This window comes from Salminus brasiliensis, chromosome 6, assembly GCF_030463535.1.
Source record: "Salminus brasiliensis chromosome 6, fSalBra1.hap2, whole genome shotgun sequence".
NCBI classification, from domain to species: Eukaryota; Metazoa; Chordata; class Actinopteri; order Characiformes; family Bryconidae; genus Salminus; species Salminus brasiliensis.
The window spans coordinates 5741819-5765380 of record NC_132883.1 but is presented as its reverse complement, the minus strand read 5'-3'; the positions used below and the strand labels follow the sequence as shown (position 1 = coordinate 5765380).

General features: G+C 42.8%; 1 protein-coding gene across 1 annotated transcript in view; it reads right to left on the bottom strand.

Annotated features, from left to right (window-relative positions):
- Positions 1 to 17912: 17912 nt before the first annotated feature.
- Positions 17913 to 23562, bottom strand: part of pnck (pregnancy up-regulated nonubiquitous CaM kinase) — a 28372-nt gene continuing 22722 nt past the window's right edge. The window contains exons 11-12 of the mRNA XM_072680813.1: positions 22507 to 22597; positions 17913 to 19410 (exon numbers count right to left, since the gene is read on the bottom strand). Of these exons, the coding sequence (XP_072536914.1) occupies positions 19400 to 19410; positions 22507 to 22597 (102 nt within the window). The 3' untranslated portion in view covers positions 17913 to 19399. The remainder of the gene's footprint in view (positions 19411 to 22506; positions 22598 to 23562) is intronic.

The following is a 23562-nucleotide window of genomic DNA, read 5'->3' as shown; positions in this document are numbered from 1 at the left end:
AAGAAGCCACTGCGGATCAGAAATGGCAATTTGCCTACAGACTGTTCAGACATATAAGGGAGCTATTATTACATTTAAAAACAGGACGACTGTGTTTAAAACAGTCGGAAACAAGAAATTCAGCCGAGAACCGAATCCCTCTTGTTTCCAGCAGCTTCAATAGCCAAAGGCTGTTTGTGAAATGAAAGCTTAGGGCCGAGACAAACCCCTACCACACACATGCGCTTGGCTTTGTTTTTTTTGTTTTTTTTTCAGAAGTAGCTCAGCGGCGCCAATTTATTTGATCTCAGACGTAGCAGGATCGATCGAATCGCCTTGACCTCTAAATCCTGGCAGCGGTGGGGATGTAGGGGAGCTCCTCAAACGTTGGATGCAGTTGAGAGAGCAGGCCGGTAGTCCTCGGGGTTCAGACGCTCTTATCGCTCTGAACGTTCTGCCATGGAGGAGTCCATGAACCGTGGCGCTGGAGTAACTCCACGCCAGACTCGGCCCCACTGCGGCCGTTAAGCTAAGTATCAGTGCGACTACAGGTGCTGTTCAGGCCTCGCAGCGACCCCAGCAGAGCCATTGGCCTGCAGCCACCACATAAATGAAGGCAGTGCCTTGAAATCAGGCTGAATGGTTTGTGTAGAGTTGGAGATGAATTACACTTTTTCTCCACTCCTGCTTTTTACTCTCTCAGGTGCCTCGTGGTATGTATGCCACAAAACACTCTTCTTAAATGAAGTTTGATTATTTTTCACCTGTAGTTCAGCGAAACAAGCAGAGGAGCTTCTCAACACTTAACCTACATCACGTTTGCTTTTATAACCATGCTGGCGTTATCACATTCCACAGTAGCCAGCTTTCCCATCTTCCACTGCTTCGAGATCTCATTCCAATGTTTGCATGTCCATCATAGGTGTTTTTAGCAGAAGACGGGGGTTAGCATATGCAAGCAATTGGAATGAGATTGATCTCCCATTCAGAAACCACCTAGGCTACTATAGCATCTATGCAGCAACCACTGGATCACTGTAGGACCCTTTGAGCAACTACCACAGCAACCATGTGCGATACTATAGCAACCATCAACAAACACCATTGCAACCAACTAGCAACAGCACCTGTTCAGCAACCACTTCGTAACACCATAGCAACCACCTAGCAACACCATAGCTCCCATCCAGAAATCACATGAGATACTATAGCAACCACCTGGGCTACTATAGCATCTATTCAGCAACCACTGGATCACTATAGGACCCTTTCAGCAACCACCACAGCAACCATGTGGGATACTATAGCAACCAGCAATAAACACCATTGCAACCAACTAGCAACAGCACCTGTTCAGCAATCACCTAGCAACACCATAGCATGTTCATCATAGGTGTTTTTTAGCAGTAGACAGGGGTTAGCATATGCAAGCAATTGGAATGAGATCTTGAAGCAATTGCTTGCATATGCTAACCCCCGTCTACTGCTAAAAAACACCTATTCCCATGCTAACCCCATCTACTGCTAAAAAACACCTATTCCCATGCTAACCCCCGTCTACTGCTAAAAAACACCTATTCCCATGCTAACCCCCATCTACTGCTAAAAAACACCTATTCCCATGCTAACCCCCGTCTACTGCTACAAAACCCCTATGATCTCATTCCAATGCTTGCATGTCCATCATAGGTGTTTTTTAGAAGTAGACGGGGGTTAGCATGGGAACTCATGGGGTCGGTTGTGATACAATTCTCCTGTAACCATCATTAAAGATTTCTGAGGCTTGAGCCACAGTAGCTCTTCTGCATTGATAAGAAATTGATAAGCCTTGAACGCCCAACTCCTCCGTGGCTGGTCCAGGAGCTCCCTACAAGCCTCGCCATTTTAGAGGTGATCTGACCCATTTGTCTGCCCTTGTCAAAACTGCCCAGATCTACACACTTTTCCAGTTCTCCCACATCCAGCACATCAACTACAAAACTCAACTGTTCTGCTACCATCCAACATATACGGCAGACCATCACATGAACCACTGTTTTGAGCTTGTCAACATTAGTCTGTGAGTGTATGTTTTGGCTCAGGGGTGCACATTGTTGCTGCGTTCTGTGTATTTTAGGCCTTGTTAAAGATCATCAGATTTGTTATTTCTCTGTTCAAGTGTTTTTTCCCCCACTCCTCCTCCATAACAAGTCTCAGACATTAATTATTTTGTCATTGTAATACTAAATGATAAATATCAGCGAATCTATTTGTGCTCCAATAATCTCAGCACTGAAAGCAAAAAAAAAATTGGTAGAGAGACAGAGCTCATTTATCAATTAATGTCCCTTTGTAGGGCAGCAGGAAAAAAATCATTAGCTTTACGCATTTACTTAATGTACCTTCCAGTAAGTGTCCAGTTTCTCGTGCTCCTCACTACAATGACAAACAGGGGAGAGTGAAATCATGGCTATGTTATCATACATTCAAATACTGTGACCTTAACATGGCAAGAAAATGCAGCAATAGATCAATGGGAGGAGGGGAGGGATTGTAATAGGCCCATGCCTCTAAACCAGTGTTTTCTTTTTGATGAATTACATGAGGACTTGCTCAATTAATAATGAACTTTCTGGCAGCACTGAGTGCCCATGTGATTTACAAGCGTCTAATTACTGTTATAACACTGCAATGCCTGCAGGAGCCGGGAGGAATCCTCAACTGCTTCCTGACAGTGGTCAGGGTGATCCCAGCATAACCTCTACTTGATCCTCACCATCACCTGACAAGTCAAGGCTGGGACCCTGGCTTACAAAGACTTTGGCAACATGGTAGCAACCTCCTGAGACACCCTAGCAAACACCTGGAATACCATAGGAACCATTTAGCAACACTATAGCAGCCATTCAGAAAAAATAACGTAGCAACACCACAGCAACCACTTGGGATACTATAGCAAGCATCTAGCAAGAAACACCAGCAACGAACACCATTTTAACCAACCTCAGAACCTGTTCAGCAATCACTTAGCAACACCATAGCAACCACCTAGCAACACCATAGCTCCCATTCAGAAACCACACGAGATACTATAGCAACCACCTGGGCCACGATAGCATCTATTCAGCAACCACTGGATCACTATAGGACCCTTTCAGCAACCACCACAGCAACCATGTGCGATACTATAGCAACAAGCAACAAACACCATTGCAACCAACTAGCAACAGCACCTGTTCAGCAACCACCTAGCAACACCATAGCTCCCATTCAGAAATCACATGGGATACTATAGCATCTATTCAGCAACCACTTAGGATCACTATAGGACCCTTTCAGCAACCACCACAGCAACCATGTGGGATTCTATAGCAACAAACACCATTGCAACCAACTAGCAATAGCACCTGTTTAGCAACCACTTAGCAACATCATAGCTCCCGTTCAGAAACCACCTGGGCTACTATAACATCTATTCAGCAACCACTGGATCACTATAGGACCCTTTCAGAGACCACCACAGCAACCATGTGGGATTCTATAGCAACAAACACCATTGCAACCAACTAGCAATAGCACCTCTTCAGCAACCACTTAGCAACATCATAGCTCCCATTCAGAAACCACCTGGGCTACTATAGCATCTATTCAGCAACCACTGGATCACTATAGGACCCTTTCAGCAACCACTACAGCATCCATATGGGATACTATAGCAACCAGCAACAAACACCATTGCAACCAACTAGCAACAGCACCTGTTCAGCAACCACCTAGCAACACCATAGCTCTTATTCAGAAACCACATGGGATACTATAGCAACCACCTGGGCTACTATAGCATCTATTCAGCAACCACTGGATCACTATAGGATCCTTTTAGCAACCTCCACAGCAACCATGTGGGATACTATAGCAATCCCATAACCACCACCTAGTGCAATGCACTTTCCTCGTTACTCACAGAGGCTTATTCCAGTAAGCATTAGCTGACGTAAAGGTTGCTTTTATCAATCATTTCCACCCAGAGTGTTCGGACAACTGCTGCTTGCTGGAATAAGCCTTCGCAAATATGTACTGAGCACTAAAATGCATCTGCTCGTAATTGTGGACTGATGCAGGAAGACTTCCTGCGAGAGCTTGTGTGTTGACCTCCCATCTTTTCACACACTCTACCGCTGTAAAAAACATGGGCCGGGCTGGGACCCTGGCTTCAGCTAAGAGGGAGTAAAGGTAGGTGTATGTAGGATGCTTTACTCTTCATTATTCCCACGAGGCCGCCGACTCCGCCGAAGGTAACTGGGCTAATTAACCTCGCGGCTCTGCCCTGACATGTCTGGATCTGGATTGGAGTGCCAACAAGATGTTTGGTGTCACCTCAAAGATTAGCCCACAGCCGCCTGGAAGTTAGCAGGGCGCTAATCGCCTGCACCCTTTGATGTCGCCCTCCTCTTCGTGTGCAAACTCAGGGTAATAATTGAAACCATCAAAGGCTCCCCCTTCCTAATCCCCGGCCATGGTAAATCTCTCTCTCTCTCTCCCTCTCTCTCTCTTTCTATTCTCTCTCTCTCTCTCTCGCTCTCTCTTTAAACCACACAGCAGAGGAAAAAAAATGAGGGGGTCTTAAATTAATGTGCTTAGCGTTTCCATCAAGACATGACAGATCCTTGCAAATTATCCCTTTGAATAGGTCACGGCTTCACAGTTCTTCCTTGCTGCAGTTTTTCACTCCCTCTTTTTTTATTATTATTATTCCTCTTTTCATATTTTCCAGGGTTTCATTTGTCACTTACACACTGATTTGAGCACGCAATCAATTCATTTTCCCTTAAAAGCTTTCCTTCTCTCCCTGTGTTTGTCTGAGAGAGGAAGATGACTTCAGAAACTTTCCATACAGCAGGACTGTATCACTGTATAATGCTTATGATAATCTCCATCTCCAGCCCTACTGTATGCAGCCAAACAGACAAAGTTCAAGGACGGCTTTGCATTATTATATCACTTTAAAGACCAATTCTGCATGTGTTGTGTGTCGTCCTTTGAACAGCAACAAAAGGGGTTGAGGTTTGATTCCATTGCCCCTTAAAAGAGGAGAAGATGCACCTTTATTAGCCGGCTGATGTTGCCAGAATGACTGATAAGTAAAGGAAGGATCCGACTATTTATTTTTATGGCCGCATATAACATACTTATATACATAGCACAGTTTCAGTATCATACATCAGTCAAAGACGCAGTATTAATATCATAACTGCTCTTTCACGAGACAAACTGCCCTGGGTAAAAATTAGGAGGGTCTGAAAGCCTTGGCGTAATTGAATAATGATGAATAATGGCGTAATTGAATCCTTATTTAAAAGAAAATCACTAAGGCCCAGGGGTCACAGGTTCGAATTCCTGAGCCATGTTGCTTTGCCATCAGCGGTCGAGTCCGAGAGAGGACAATTGGCAGTCCTCCCTCCTCATCACTCTTAAGCAATGTTGGCTGGCACAGGTGTCTGTAAGCTAGTGTGGGGGAACTGGGGACCCGGAGCTTTCATCCAAATGCGCTGACTGTCCAGTAATGCCAGTAATACCAGTAATGCCAGTAATGCTGCTTCAGCAGCAGTTTGAAAAGAGGCCGTACCAAATGGTGAGAAAAAGGAAAAAACCTGATTTATTAGACAGATATATATTAAAATATCTGGCATAATCAAAAACAGCTGTATAACAGGCCAATCAAAAGCCCCAAACTGTTACATCACAGTCTTAGCTTATTTTATTCACAGCCTCAAAATTTACATAAACCCAGTATATTAGCGAAAGGTACCGTCAAAGCTGGTGAAACGTTAAAAAAAAAAAGTATACACACTATATTGACAAAAGTATTGGGACACACAGGTATTTCATTCTGTTTCATTGCCACAGGTGTATAAACATTAAGCCCCTAGCCATGCAGTCTGCCTTTCCACACATTAGTAAAAGAGTGGGAGGTTCTGAAGAGCTCACTGAAGTCCAGAGTGGTTCTGTATGTAATAGGAGCCACTGCTGCAACAACAGCAAGTCAGCTGGTGAAGTTTCTTCCTTCCTAGAAAGTGGAAAGCGTTTAGGAAGCACAGCAACTCAGACCTGCAGTGGCAGACCACGTAAAGTTACAGAGCGGGTCACTGCATAAAAGCTCCTGTAGGTGTGATGTGTAGATGTCCCAATACTTTTGTCCATATACGGGACAGATAATTGACGTCAGTTTTCGTAGTATTCCCTGAGAAGCTTTCATTGCTAAGAGGTTCTAAAAAGAAGCAGCTCCTTATGAAAGCAGAACGTCACCAAATCCAGTCCTGCAAGAGCTCAACTCTTCGTGAACCAGATCAATGTCATGGTATTTAACCTGACAATGTACCTCACTACATTCAAATTCTGCAAATTCGTCATCCCGAGGAAGGCCAAGAGGCTTAAGATGACGCATCCAGGAGCCGGAAATCCAGTCAAGAGCTTCCAAGAACAGCCAAGTGTGCTTCTCAGCAGGGACTGCGGACGGGGAGATCGCAGTGGCGTCCGCCTAGCAGCACCCAGAGCAAAATCTCTGATCATCTCCAGCCTGCACAAGCCCTCGGTGCAGCTCATCCATCTCTGCAGCACAGTCACACTGGCATGCTCTTTGAAATTGCATTTGCCTAATCCTTCATTTCGCAAGGCATTCCCCCAAAACCGTGACCAATTAGGATAAAATCAAGGAAATTTATCATCTTTTTCAGGCCGAATATTTTACTGTGAAATGTGAAATAATGATGCAGATTATTCATGAAAAGTGGCTGAGCTAATTTGACACTCCATTTTCATGCGCTTTATCAATGTTACCTATCAACCTTAGTTAGATGATGCGCTGTACTTTCTTTATTAGTGGGGCACCGGAGCAGGAGACGGCAGAGGCAGAAATGGCTTTTTAAAAACAGGAAAATGCGAGAGGCCTAAAACGCAGTCCATCACGCCGCATTACTCACAACCATCTGCTACCTTTATTCACTCATTTAAGCTTTTAAATGATTTGTTTTAGCATCAGCGCTGCTTGATTAACTCGGCGAACGTGTTTACCACTCCTGGCTCCTAAATGTCAATCACATGCCTGGCTGCTGCACAGGCCCACTGATCGGAAGCTGGAGTGCCACGACACTGCTGACGGACACAGGCTTTGAAGCAAGACGGATCGATAAGGGGAGCAGGAGAGGATCCGGTTCCATTCTCCCTGTCTGTTTTGACAATGGCCAATCACAAGCGGCCTGTCTCTCTCTAAATGGAAACAGTCCTCGTACAAAACGCTCTTTATTGCCGGAGCACAGGCCCGTCTCGCAGACACAATGCCGGAGCCCGGTCCCCTCTGTGTGCTGGGGACTACATGTCAGCTCCTTTCGCCCGCTCCCCCTGCCTGCCTGCCCGCCCCCCCAAAAGGCTGCTTCCAGCGCCACCCCAGCATTTCCATAATCACTTTATCCACGCGATGTGATCGGCCTCGCGCACAAAAAGGAAGACATTACCCCCAATTTGAACCGCCAGAGTTTCTGGCACAGCGCAAGGGGGCTGTTTTGGGTAGATAAGAGGGAGAGACGGTTTGGCAGGACGGAGACAGTGGGGTGCGGAAAAAAGCGATGAAACCTCTAACTCAGACGACCCTGCTTTTATACTGGGCCTGGTGATTGCTGCTGCTGTGAGATCCACCCAGCTTGGGGGGAGGGAAAATAATGTTTAAAAAAAAAAGGAAGGATATTTCTTCGACATGGCAAGAAGGCAGTATTTAATGTCCCCACTTTTCCTATATTCAATTACAGCAACTGCCGTCTTCTGACATGTCACCAAAAATGACTGAAGGACATTTTCTAAAATTCTGCCGAGCTGTGTTTTTGCAGTGTTCCTGTTTTTGTCACAGATAAGTCACAGTATCTTCACCGTAGTTCACTTTTTTAAAGCTTGAACTCAACTCAAAGTGCTGCTGGAGAAGTATTCAAGCCATAGTCAAGGGCAGAGGCAGAGCGTAGCCAAGCCCAAACATTTCGCTGAATTGTCCAAGACTAATTCAACCAAGCTCCTAGGCCAAACCGTGACGGCCTGCACTGAGATCCAGAGCGTGTTTTTGTTGTATACAGGCCATTGCCTGTTGCTGGATCAAGACCATGCTGTCAAATTTACATTGTTATTTATTTCAGATTGCCCTACCCAGTGGTAAAGGACTGCCAAATTCTACATTTTTCAAAAATATTATACTAGTTGTTCCCCCCTGTGGTCAGTGTATGGCTTTTGTGTGGGCTTATGCATCAAAAACACTAATAGTTCATTTTTACATGACCATTTTTTTCTTCTTCTGAACCTCTCTTTATCTCTTAGAATTAAACATCCCTCATCCCAAAAGCAGTCCAAACTAAAAAAACCTTAATGACAATGTTAGGGTGGAGTGGGGCTAAACCATTGTAAGCAAAATAGGCAGATGTGACATCACATCAATTCACTCAAAACAGGCTATGTTTTTGTGACATCACAACATCAATCGATTCAAAACAGGCTAGTTTTCTTGTGAGATCACAACACCAATAGATTCAAGGCAGGCTATGTTTTTGTGACATCACAACATCAATCAATTTAAAACAGGCTATGTTTGTGTGACATCACAACACCAATTAACTTAAAGCAGGCTATGTTTTTGTGACATCACATCATCAATCAATTCTAAACAGGCTATGTTTTTGTAACATCACAACACCAGTCGATTCAAAGCAGGCTATGTTTTTGTGACATCACATCAATCAATTTAAAACAGGTTAGTTTTCTTCTGACATCACAACATCAATCGATTCAAAGCAGGCAATGTTTTTGTGACATCACAACATCAACCGATTCAAAACAGGCTAGTTTTCTTGTGACATCACATCACCAATTGATTTAAAACAGGCTATGTTTTTGTGACATTACATCAATCAATTCAAAGCAGGCAATGTTTTTGTGACATCACAACATCAACCGATTCAAAACAGGCTAGTTTTTTTGTGACATCACAACACCAATTGATTCAAAAAAGGTTATGTTTGTGTGACATCACAACATCAACCGATTCAAAACAGGCTAGTTTTCTTGTGACATCACAACACCAATCAATTTAAAACAGGTTAGTTTTCTTCTGACATCACAACATCAATCGATTCAAAGCAGGCAATGTTTTTGTGACATCACAACATCAACCGATTCAAAACAGGCTGGTTTTTTTGTGAGATCACAACACCAATTGATTTAAAACAGGCTATGTTTTTGTGACATCACAACACCAATTGATTCAAAAAAGGTTATGTTTGTGTGACATCACAACATCAACCGATTTAAAACAGGCTAGTTTTCTTGTGAGATCACAACACCAATAGATTCAAGGCAGGCTATGTTTTTGTGACATCACAACATCAATCAATTTAAAACAGGCTATGTTTGTGTGACATCACAACACCAATTAACTTAAAGCAGGCTATGTTTTTGTGACATCACATCATCAATCAATTCTAAACAGGCTATGTTTTTGTAACATCACAACACCAGTCGATTCAAAGCAGGCTATGTTTTTGTGACATCACATCAATCAATTTAAAACAGGTTAGTTTTCTTCTGACATCACAACATCAATCGATTCAAAGCAGGCAATGTTTTTGTGACATCACAACATCAACCGATTCAAAACAGGCTAGTTTTCTTGTGACATCACATCACCAATTGATTTAAAACAGGCTATGTTTTTGTGACATTACATCAATCAATTCAAAGCAGGCAATGTTTTTGTGACATCACAACATCAACCGATTCAAAACAGGCTAGTTTTTTTGTGACATCACAACACCAATTGATTCAAAAAAGGTTATGTTTGTGTGACATCACAACATCAACCGATTCAAAACAGGCTAGTTTTTTTGTGACATCACAACACCAATTGATTCAAAAAAGGTTATGTTTGTGTGACATCACAACATCAACCGATTCAAAACAGGCTAGTTTTCTTGTGACATCACAACATCAATTGATTTAAAACAGACAATGTTTTTGTGACATCACAACATCAATTGACTCAAAGCAGGATAGTTTTCTTGTGACATCACAACACCAATTGATTCAAAAAAGGTTATGTTTGTGTGACATCACAACATCAACCGATTCAAAACAGGCTAGTTTTCTTGTGACATCACAACACCAATTGATTCAAAAAAGGTTATGTTTGTGTGACATCACAACATCAACCGATTCAAAACAGGCTAGTTTTCTTGTGACATCACAACACCAATCAATTTAAAACAGGTTAGTTTTCTTCTGACATCACAACATCAATCGATTCAAAGCAGGCAATGTTTTTGTGACATCACAACATCAACCGATTCAAAACAGGCTGGTTTTTTTGTGAGATCACAACACCAATTGATTTAAAACAGGCTATGTTTTTGTGACATCACAACACCAATTGATTCAAAAAAGGTTATGTTTGTGTGACATCACAACATCAACTGATTTAAAACAGGCTAGTTTTCTTGTGACATGACAACATCAATTGATTTAAAACAGGCTATGTTTTTGTGACATCACAACATCAATTGACTCAAAGCAGGCTAATTTTCTTGTGACATCACAACATAAATTGATTCAAAACAGGCTAGTTTTCTTGTGACATCACAACACCAATCGATTCAAAGCAGGCTATGTTTTTGTGACATCACAACATCAACCGATTCAAAACAGGCTAGTTTTCTTGTGACATCACATCACCAATTGATTTAAAACAGGCTATGTTTTTGTGACATTACATCAATCAATTCAAAGCAGGCAATGTTTTTGTGACATCACAACATCAACCGATTCAAAACAGGCTAGTTTTCTTATGACATCACAACATAAATTGATTCAAAACAGGCTAGTTTTCTTGTGACATCACAACACCAATCGATTCAAAGCAGGCTATGTTTTTGTGACATCACAATTCTTTCAAAACAGAAGAAAGAGCCCAGTAACAGGTATCAGTACACCTTTTTCAGGTTTCCACAGATTTTCTCATGTAGGTCCTTTATATAGGTTATACATGGAGCCAAGGCTTCCACTGATGAAAATGCAGGGCACACTCCCTGTCTGTTACTAATAATTTGAGCATGAAGGATGATTTATCACTGATGCTTTTTCGACCCTGTCTTGATCCCCATATTCCCCAAAGCAGGTCAGGTCAGACTGGTGAAACTACTTCTCACACATCACTCTGACAGAATAATCCAAAGTAAAGTGACCATTTGGTCTTGTCAAAACGCATGTTTCACTCCGTTCTTCCTTAAAAGAAGCGAACACACATCTATGAAGTGAGCTTTAAGTAGACATATTCTCCAGAGGTCTGCCTGCCTAAGCAACGTCCCTCAGAGCCCCTCTGATGTGTGAGCTTGAAGACATTTCGGAGGTGTACAGAGTGCTGTACGCCAGCAGTTTCGCCTCTCTACGTGTTCACCAGAAGCAATCACAAATTGCCTGCATTCATTTTCAATGGAGGTGATGAAAAGAATGCAGAATGAAGCATGGAGAAATGGACAAAAGAATTCTGCTGACAAAGAAGGTCTGACTATCTCAATTCCCACTTGTATTTGACCCTTCCTGCAGAGACCTGCAAGGGCATGTATGTAAATTCTGTCAAATTATATTATTTTAATTTACATGCACGAACAGGGGGTGTCACAGTGGCGCCGATGGTAGTGTGTGCTGCATTATTCCAGAGGTCTGGGGTTGTTGTCTCGCCCTGGTCTCTGTCTGTAAAGAGGTTTGGTGTGTTCTCCACATGTCCATGTGGGTTTCTTCCAAGTGCCCCAGTTTCCTCCCACCTCCCAAAAACACAGGTGGATTGGTTACACTAAATTGCCCCTAGGTGTGAGATAATGTGTGTGTGTGGGGGGGGGGGTATCTCTGAATGGACTGGTGCCCTGTCCAGGGGTATTCTGCCTTGTGTCTAATAATTCAGGGTAGGCCCTGGTCCCTATGTGACCTTGATGAAAAAATAAGTTATACTGTACTATGGAAAGCCCTAAGCATTTTTACTGTAAAGGCCTTAAGGTCACTACACTGCTTCTAGCTGACGGATGATACAAAGCCCCCCTCTAAAGGTCAAACGTCCTGTCACCCACCAGCAGTCATTCCAACACACAGTCTGAAAAGTAACTATTTTCGCAATGTCATTGTCGTTGTAGGACCAGCGCCACTTGATGGAGCAGAGAGACAAGGAGACGATTGACCATGATAATCAACACTAATCCAACCCCTTGCCTGGTTCTGATATATACAACCTCAGACTGTCCTTTAACCGTAAGACACGGTCCCTCCCACATGGACTAAAGTCTAGACCTGCAGTCTTTCCAGGCCTCTGGTGAAAGAGTCACACCAGACTGGACTTCCCAGTAAATCCCAGATTACAGAAGCTTCCAATGGCAGTGCATGTTGGAGCCTCCCTTTTGCTTGTTGCTGGAGTAGCCCTGATGCTAACGGGCCAGCCGATCTTCTGCCTCCATCAGGCAGCTCCTTGAAAACAAGCCCTGTTTGCATGTGGCAGCACTAAAGGCAGACGTTGGTCCCGGTCACAATGGTGCTTGTCAACAACTGCTGCACCAGCAAGGACTTTCTGACTTTATCTGCGCTCTGCTTTACGGAGAGCTGGCTCTCTGACCTGACCCTGAACACAGCGCTACACCTCCTTACAGAAGCTTACAGAGGTCGCAGAGCTAACCGGTCAAAGCAAAGAAGGAGGTTTCTGCTTTTTGTTAAAGAAAGCTGGTGGAGTGACGTCACGTTACTGTTCAAATACAGGAAGAGACATTCGAGCAAGAAAGTCCAACCCCAAAATCAAAAGCATGGCTACGTTTCCCCGGCGACAGACTTAAAACGCACATCTGTGTTTTACCATCCGTGAGATGCTCAACTCGTTCAGCACCTAGGGTCAAAGAAGTAAGACAGTGAGGCAGGTGTCAACCAGGTACCAGAAACGCACCAGAAATACACTAACCAGCCATAACATTAGTACCACTGATGAAGTGAAAGGGAAAAACATTGATTATCTTCATCTCTAGTGACATCGGTCAAGGGATTTGCCACAAACATTTGCCTAAAGTCTGAGGTGCCCAAACTTTTGCCCAAAATATAGCAGGTCCAAAAGCACATTCAATATATTTAGCTAATGTCCACAAACATTTGGCACAAATGTGGGATGCCAAAACATTTGGCAAAAATATTGGTCCAAAAGCTCATTCAGTACATTTGGCTAATAGAGCTTTGTCCACAAACATTTGGCTAAAATCTGAGGTGCCAAAACGTTTGTCCCCAAAATATATCTGGTCCAAAAGCACATCCAATACCTAACAATAGCTAACGAACATGTCCACAAATGTTTAGTAAAAATGCAGGATGCCAAAATCTTTTCCCAAAATAAATGAATAATTGTTAGACAAACATAAGACAAATCATATTGTGAGCAAAAGTTTTGGCATCTCAGACTTTAGTCAAAAGTTTGTGGACACAGCTCTATTAGGCAAATGCACTGAATGAGCTTTTGGATCAATATTTTTGCCAAATGTTTTGGCATCTCACATTTGTGCCAAATGTTTGTGGACATTAACTAAATATATTGAATGTGCTTTTGGACCTACTATATTTTGGGCAAAAGTTTTGGCATCTCAGATTTTAGCCAAATGTTTGTTGACACAGCTCTATTAGGCAAATGCACTGAATGAGCTTTTGGACCAATATTTTTGCCAAATGTTTTGGCATCTCACATTTGTGCCAAATGTTTGTGGACATTAGCTAAAGATATTGAATGTGCTTTTGGACCTACTATATTTTGGGCAAATGTTTTGGCATCTCGGATTTTAGCCAAAAGTTTGTGGACACTCTATTAGCCAAATGTGTCCACAAACCTTTGGCAGACAAACCGACAATAAATCCTGATATTTTAAGTTACATGGTCAAAATGGAGAGTAAACTAAGAGTAAACGGATTTAGTGAAAATGCGATGCGCCAACTAGACTCGACTTCTTAACAGCTTGTCCCAACATACAGACGACTTCAGACCGAACTACACCACTGGTTCCATCATATTTAAAACATCTGGCTCCAGTGCTGGGCGACGAAGCGTCATGGAGAGGCTTGTCGACGGCTGTCTTGCTAGAGCCCAACTAAGATGGCGGCCTGCGAGAAGACTGACGTCGCCAGGTGTTCTAATACCACCTCAGCACTGCCGCGCACACCACTTGCCACCTCACACGTCAGGAAATGACTCAGACTTTAGAAATGCGCGTGACTAAAGGCTCTAAGCCTCCTCCCTTCCGTGTTTTGTAGAGAATCACTGTCTTAATTAAAATGAGTTATGCCAGATGGGAAGCAGATTGCAGTGTGAAAAAAACTGAGCGAAGTTAGCAGTAAACACTGTTCTGTTTAGCAGGGTTGAGTGTTCAGTAACTACCGCGCTTTTAAATGATTGTGCCAAAAATACAGTTCTCATGACTGTGCTTTTTTGGGAGACTTGAGTTTGAGCATAATTGGTTGGAACCTTGTTATCTGGATCTCATTCCAGCTTATAACACAGGGCTCTCAGCTGAGCTAGGCTGTTCCGACCCCTCAGAATTAACACCTAGTTCTTTAGTAAATGATTGGATTGAAGGCCACTTTCTGAACAGGCTTCAACACTCAGGAAAGCATGATGTCACAACCAGCTACATTCAAGGCCGCCTAACAATGACTTGTTAGAGTTAGATAAACTACCCCATTATCTAGGCACTATACCAACCACAGCATTATTCCATAGTGGTATCATCCTACAAACTACATCCGGAGAATTCGTCCCTTCCTCTCTAGAGAGTCGCCCAGGTGCTCGTTGAGTCTCTCGTCACTTCAAGACTTGACTACTGCAACTCTCTTCTGGCTGGTCTCCCTCTGCGCACCTTCAGGCCCCTGCAACTTTCCAGGATGCAGCGGCACGGGTCGTCTTCAATGTTCCTAAATTCACTCCATAAAGTCACTCCACTGCTGCGTTCTCTCTTCACTGGCTTTCTGTAGCTGCTGCCCGCATCAGATTCAAAACCCTGATGCTGGCCTACAAAGCCAAGAATGGACCAGACAGCCCTTCCGTACTTGATGGCAATGGTCGAAAGCCGATCCACACCAAGAGCCCTTTGACCTTCAAGTATGGCTCGGCTCGACCCGCCATCCCTCAAAATCCACGGAATACAAGCATCCAGGCTTTTTTCTGTCCTGCACCAAAGTGGCGGAACAAATTTCCCCTGGGTGTCCGAACGGCAGAGTCCAACGCTCGCTGTTTTCAAACCCAGACTGAAGACCCTCCTCTTCTGAGAGTACTTGAGAGAATAGTAGAGTACTATGGTCTCCTTACTCACTTGTGTTAAGTAATCTCTAAAGCTTAGAGGTATCTTTAAATTATTAGTCTATTCAAACTAGCTGAGGTTTTTATTGGGTAAATAGTGAAGCACTTTTGTAAGTCGCTCTGGATAAGAGCGTCTGCTAAATGCCTTAAATGTAAATGTAAATGTACATGCCTGACCACTGGTACTGCAGCAATGAGTTAGCTAGTTCTCTGTTCGGATTCTAGCATTGTTACAATAAACTTTATAGGAAGTCAGTCATTTGTAACTGACCGGCAAACAACCCAACAACTAATGCTAACCATACACTAGAAGACTTTGAAAAGACTCTGAAAAGACTAAAGTCTATCGCTCTCTCGCGTCTAAAGACAATTTGTTATTAGCAAAGACTGAGAATTCTTGCAGGGTCACTATTCGCAAGACTGCACCTTTCCTGAGTCTCATACATAAACGACCCAAGAACTATCTGACTGGGAAATCACCTAACAACTAACTGGCAGGCAACAGACCTAACAACTAACTGACTGGGACATGACCCAAAAACTAATTCACTTGCAATGCCCACATATTTATCTGTCTGGCAAACATATTTACTAGTACTGCAAAAGAACCCAACAACTAACTGACTGAGAAAAGACCCAACAACTAACTGACTGGAAAATTACCTCATATTTATCTGGCTGGCAAACAACTTTACCAGTACTGCAAAAGACCCAACATCTAACTGACTGGGAAATGACCTCACATTTATCTGGCTGGCAAAACATTTTACTTGTACTGCAAAAGACCCAACAATTAACTGACTGGGAAATGACCCAACAACTAACTGACTGGGAAATGACCCAACAATTAACTGACTGGGAAATGACCCAACAATAACTGACTGGGAAATGACCCAACATCTAACTGACTGGAAAATGCCCTCACATTTATCTGTCACTTTACTAGTACTGGCAAAATCCAAAAGTGACCACCAAAAGAAAGAAATGGACTAAAATTAAATAATTAACAAATAATCATAAAAACTACATACTTGACTAGAGGGTTCCTCTGTGCAAAGCTTGTGTGATGTCAGTGCGATATTAGATCTATATCACAATAATGATTAAAAATCAATATATTGGCCAGCCCACACTCTTACTCACTCACTCACACACACACACACACACACACACACACACACACACACACACACACCCCATATCTAGACTTTGTCTATGACCTCACACCCGCAGTGCGAGCCAGTGTTAGTGCCGGCTCTCTCATTCAGTGCTGTCAGCAGTAATCCAGGTCAAACACTATATTACATCAGCCCCTGCCATCTCGCTTCGCTGCATGATTAAAAAACCTCCATATTAGTTATTTATTCACTGCATTAGCGGGAGCTGCCCCGCTACAGAATCCACGTTTTTCAAACCGACTCCCTGACATGCATCGCCTCCCATTGGTCAGCAAGTCATCAGGCTCCATCCAATCAGAGATCTTTTCAGGTTTTCCCCTCTAACATCTTGACAACACATCCTAAGTGCTGAAAGTGCCTTTACCGGGATGCTCTGGGCAGGGACTCATATATAATTACTTACGGGGTTCTCCAAATCGCTTCCACATGGGTGCTCCCAAAATCACAGGAGCTGTGTTATTACTCAGTATTTGTTCCTGAGTCACAGCAGAAAACTTCATGCTGATGGTCTTTTATCCTTCATCTTGCCATTTGCAGGAAACAGGTTTGCATTAGGTGTGGAAATAAAAAAAATAAATAAATAGTGGCACCAGTTCTTTCTGAGGGCACTACGCCTACTCCCACCTTTTGACCTAAATTGCACATTACAGAGCAGCTGCTAAGAGCTGTGGGGTCAGTGGGACACTCCTCAAACACAAGAGGAATGCTTTCAAGAACGTGTCTTGTTGGTTTAAGGTAAGGCTGGAAAGCTCTGGGTGTAAATGGCTGCTTTTTACCCTTTATTTCACCCCTTTTTGGACACCTGGCCTCAGATTTATCCATCCTAGAGTTAACCATAAAACAAAAGAAATGGTTTTCAGACAGAGATCATTTTTAGATCATTTTCAGGACGTATCATTTTCTACCTAAATTAGCACCAGCTCTGTGGTGTTTTCATCAGAGCTGTCATTTTCATCCTCCTAAACTGGTGGACAATCTCTAAAACAATACTTTGGCACCTGATTCCTTTGTTCTTTATATTGAAGTGACCTTGGCATACTTTCATTAAGACAAATTTAGCGATGACAGTCGGAAGCATATTCCATTAGGTTTTCCATTTGAATAGCCATTCATTTGGCTGTCCATTAGAACAGCCTTTTATCAGGTTTCTCATTAGAATAGTCTAATCAAGATCTCAGTTTTCTGTAAGTAAGATTTTTATGCTAATGTGGCGATGTCCATTGGGAGAGGATGCTTGTAATGGTGCAGGCTGATACAGTCTGGTTACCGGCTTCTCTCTCTGGTCCCTTAAGATTTGCTTTTTTTTTTTTAAGGGATAAAAAAAAGTGTACTGCACTGCCCTCTGCTGGATGGAAACATATCTTTTTAATTAAACAGAATACGTCAGCTCACAAATCAGATCATATTAAGAAATAAACTTAGGAATACATGCCACATGTAAACACAACATTAGGTAGTTAATTGTACAAGAAAAGCAGCATCTGCATGCAAATATCCACCAATCATGTAAAGAGAGTCATCTACAGTGGTTTACTGGGAGATAGGCCCGTTCTAGAAAAAATGCACTAAGAGAGAAATTTAATAACATTTTTAATAACGGAAATAAGACGCCTGAAACATTTAACATCTCTAAAAGCTGCATAACAAATTTAGTATTACATTAGAAGTGATCGCTAATACGCTGCCTGATGCCTGAGAATGAATTTGAAGAGTGAAGAGGTATATTCAGGGTGTTGTGAGGCCAGTTCCTAAAGAAAACTTATTTACCACCATTTTATCGTCATGACCAGTATTACATAAAAACCCGTAAAAATGTAGTGATGTCAATCAATTAAAACAATATTTTGTGATAAATTCTGATTAATCACAACTTAAAATGCTAGCTAGCACATCCTTACATTTTTTGGCGGGAGAACAAATAAATGTGTGCCTAATAAACTGGCTAGGAGTAATACATTTTTTTTTACCAGAGTAAGAGTATGAGAGTTAGTTATGAGAATGAATCCATATTTCAGCATAAATAACGTGTAATCTACCCTCTGAGCTTAGCAGTAGCGCTACTGTGTTTATGTCGCTAATTAAACTGCTAATACGCCACTAGGCTCTGTAAAGAGCGTGACCTACAGGAGGAGGTAAAAACAAAGGTTAACGTGTTAACGCAAAGTAACTGTGTGTGTTAACAAGTTAACCTTTTCTTTATGCAAATGAATTATCTTACCAAGATTGGGATCGGCCCCAACCCCCTAGTGGCGTATTAGCGGTTATACCCAGCGATGTATGTTGACAGCTCTAGTAAAAAGACATGTAGGTTAACTGTATAGCGTGGTTTTGTATAGCAAATAAAATGCATATATCGGAGCTGTAGTCATGGTGACCCCTAGTTTCCCCATCACCACCACTGTAAAGCATCAAGTTTCTCTACTCTCCACTGTATTCATTCATGTGCTATACTGTCTCATCATAGTGTATGTACATATCTGCCCTCATACGCATGGCACAGATGCATCATCCGTATTTATGAACAGCCTAAAACATTACCAAGCTGATAATCTGTAGTACTTTGAATAGCAGCACACTCTTAAACGTACAAAAACACAACATGACAATTAAGCATACGATTGCTGAAGAAGCCTTTTGCTAAAGATTGCGCTTACAGTGAGGTAAACAGTGCGGTGAAGTGCAGCAGCAGCAGCAACTTACACAAAAGAAGCTCCAATACAGTTCCATCTGGCACCAGTACAATTCATACTGGTTTGTGTCAGGCAAAGCAGCAGATAGTGCCTACATCAGCAGTTCGGAGCACAGGCCCTGCTAGGACAAGCGCACAGCCGGATTTGTGAAGGTGACGGACTCTTGGTCCTCTGCCAGTGGGTCTTCATGAGGACCCTGTAGCAAAAATGAGAGGGGAAGAACGTTTGCAGTTCATTCACATGACTAATGGATCTCCATAAAAATCCCTCAGCATGTGATAGACCTTAGAATTCATACTGGGAAATCTTTGCACAATAACTGCTCCATTAAGGCTGTTACAGTTTTACTGGATGTTTCCTGGATGTCAAATGTTTGTGGACTGCCCCTCTAATGAATGCATTTAGCTACTTTGAGTTGCACCCATTGCGGACGCAGATGTGCAAATGCATGTCTAGCCTCTGTAGAAAAACATTGCCAATAGAATAGGACTCTCTGGAGCAGATAAGCACTGATCATTTGGCATCAGGCCTACTGCCAGGCGTGGGCTAGAAGGGTATAAAGCCCCCCAGCATTGAGCTGTGGAGCAGTGGAAGAACCGGAGTGTTCTCTGGAATGCTGGTGGTGGTGCTCCATCCAATACTTGATGAGTTGGGGAGCATTGGATAATGAGGTTGGAGGGTTGGTGATTATCCAACATCCTGACCTCATTAATGCTCTTGTCAATGAATGCCATCAAATTCTCACAGCAATTCCCCTCCAAAATCTAGTAGAAAGCTTTTTTTCTAGACAGTAGAGACAGTTACTCTAGCAAAAGCAGGATAAACTCTTGACGCTCTTGATATCGGGAAAGAAATAATGAAAAAGCAGGTGTCCCGATACTTTTGTCCATTTAGTGGTATAGCAACATTACACACATTTTGTCATGCAAGAGCTGGTTATGTAGTCTGTAAACGCTGCACAGCCACATTATTCTTGCATGCACTGTCAGTTCTGTCATTATGGCTTGAGCTCATGTCTGTTAGAAATATGGAAATAGAAATAGTTCCGTAAAAAAAAAAAAAACACATTTACACAATTTTCCACTTATTACAGACGTAGCTGCTCAGCCAAGACATGGCAACCATGTTCCACTTCTTCAGTTCTAAACTGGAGCTGCGAGGCTAATGTCGCTAACAAACACTAGAACTTAATGTTCACCCAAATCTTTTCCATAAACGCACACACACACTTCTCCCACCCGCTTCAAGGAGTAAGCAGACTTGCTGACATGGTTTCAGCCACAGGATGACTTCACCAACTACCTCGAGGTGGGAAACTGTGGTCTTGGAGGGCCGAAATCCAAGCTGTTAGTCTGGCAGGTTTGGTAGGTATGTTAGAGTGTCGCGTGTGCTTGGGTACGCCCCAGTTGAGTCCTACTTAGTATTACTAACTAGTATGTGTGTAGTATAGATAAAAGTGTCAAAGGTTTCGATGGACACTATTATCCCACAGTGCAATTGTAAAGAAAATAGGAGGAGCTACTCACACCTGGAAAGATTTGAAAAATGTGGAGTTTGCAATGGTGCAAGTGCAGCGGCGACAGTGGCAGAATAACTGTAACCGCAGGAGTCGTAGCCTGCAATGATGTATGTTGGGACAGCAACGCTACAACTTCCTGCTAGCACCATAATGATTGACAGGGCTGCATGCCAATTGTGTACTACACAATACAGCTTGGATTTCGGCCCTCTGAGACCAGACCATATTCCCACCCGAGGTAGTTGGTGAAGTCCCCCTGTGGCTGAAACCATGTCAGCAAGTCTGCTTACTCCTGGACGCTGGAAGTGTGTGTGCATTTATGGAAAAGATTTGGGTGAACATTAAGTTCTAGTGTTTGTTGGCATATATATATATATATATATATATATATATATATATATATATATATATATATATATATATATAAGGTATAGACACTATACAATAATCTCAACAGTGTGGGTCTATGCTGACACTATGATTGTTATGATATGATTAAGTATTATTGTGTAGCACACAATTGGGACTCCAGCCATCGGATCCCCATACCTGGATCCTCTCCATCCCCTCCCCCCAGATGAAATTTCAAGATTGCCAGAAAAATCTTAATAAGCAATGTAATGCTGTGCCTACGTGCCGTACACTCGAAGGGGCGTTAACTTCAGAACACCTGTTGTCTAAAATGCCTGCCTCGGTTTTTTATAGTCAATTTCTCAGGAAGTTCTCAGGAAGTCAGACTGGGCCGTTAACCACATCTACAAGTCTGCATGATTTTAATGAAGACCTGCTTGTGGTTTGAGTGGGTTGGGAAAGTGTGTGGGCATGTATTTACAGATAAAACACACACTGGGTGACTGTAGACTTGTATGTCGGAAACCTCAAATATCAAGTTTAAGACTACAGAAGACAAATAGAGATACCAAACATGCCTTAGCTGCTCCACTGCATCTGGGAAAGGTGAATATTACATATAGTGTTTTTATACACTGTATTAAATACTATATAATAATCTCAATAGTGTGGGTTTACGCTGCCACTTTGAGCCGAGGATCGCTGGGTCGAATCCCAGGTCATGCTGCTCGCCATCAGCAGCCAGAGTCACAGAGGGCACAATTGGCCTTGCTCTCTCAGGGGTGGGTTGATGGCACTTCCTCCCGACATCACGGTGATGTGATGTTGGTCAGCTCAGGCATCTGTTAGCGGTTTTATCAGAGCTGGGGAGCTGAGCTTTCCTCCAAGAAAAGTACATATAGTTTTTTACCTTTTCATTCCTTCAAGCTGTTGGATTTCTAGCTAGCTCTTTAAAAACCTAGGTTGACCAAACATGGTGACTGTGAATGGAAGCTATTAACCACCAATTAGCAAAATTAACAATCAGTCACCTGCATACGGCTAACCTGACCAACGTTCGCTCATTTGCCAAGCAACTACAAAATGACATGGTTGGGCTAATTTCAGTCCCTTCAGCGCATTAGCAGCTGTTAACACGGCTAACAAGGCGTAACCATAACATCATTAGCATTGTGGCATTTGCGAAAGGTTACTCAAGGGCCAGGTGTTGTTGTGTATGAACTGAGGGTTGAAATTCATTCAGCATTACGCTCAAAAGAAAATTACACCCAAAACAAAGTGAGCAGGAAATGAAAACAGTGATAACCAATTAGCGTGATTAGCATAATGCTAGCTGACCCTATTAGCTTTCATGCTTTATTAGCAGCGTTGTCCTTTGGGGTGATTACTCCTTTAATCAGGGTGTAAATAAAGCTCACTCACCAGTCCTCATGGATGTGTCCACCTCCTCCTCCTCACTTGCATGAGCCTTCTTCCTGAGGTGATGCACCACCATGGTGGCATTGAAGGCTCTCTGAAACACACAGATCACCATGTTTTAAGCTTTCTTTGGCATATAATGGTTCTTGACATCAAAACGTTTTGGTAGAATTTTGTTTCCTGGACATGCTGCACCCAGTGGGCACAGGTCAGTCGAAAAAACGTTGAGAAGACGTCTTTCCTGATGTCAGCTAATGTGATTGATTTTGGACATTTTTAAAGGTATTTTCCTGAACTCTGTGTGACGAGCTTACAGTGGTTGTTTGCCAGGGTCATTTTTGGTCATTTCGAGGTCACAACTAAGGTCATTTCAACATTGGGGTTCACTTAATCTGCCAGTGAAATTTTCCGTGAGAATGGCATTCATGGAGCCCTGGATGACACTACGATCAGAGGATCGCTGGTTCGAATCCCGGTCAGCAGCTGAGGCCCTGAGAAAGCACAATTGGCCTTGCCAATCTCTCCAGGGTGGGTAGATGGCGCTCTCCCCCCACATTTCTTTGTTGTGGTGCTCGCCGTCACTGGCGTCTGAAAGGCTGGTGCGTTGGATACGGGTATACGGCACAAGCGCCGGAGGGTCGGGGGCAATACGTGCCATGGGGGGGTCAATTATGGGTAATTGGCAGTCTTCTAAAGTAGCTAGCTAATGTTAAAGTTGCAGCCATGCACAGTTTTGGATAAGCCATGCCTATTAACAGACACTCAGGCAGGGCAGCAGAAATGGGTTTATCTGGCCGTTAAACGTCCTACAGTCCACTATCACACGTGATCTTGTTCATTTTTACGTCTTTAGAACGTCTCTGATCTCTCACACGCATCAAAATTGCCTTTAAGGCGCCGAAAAATGACCTACTTTCTAGTTTCTACTACTTTCACTGCAGCTATAGACCGCTTCTCAATCTGCGCTCATGTGTTTTCAAGGATGGTTTAATAGGACATGCGACTTGTGTGGACTTGGCACAGTCATATGTCCCATAAGGCATTTCGCACCACGCTGCT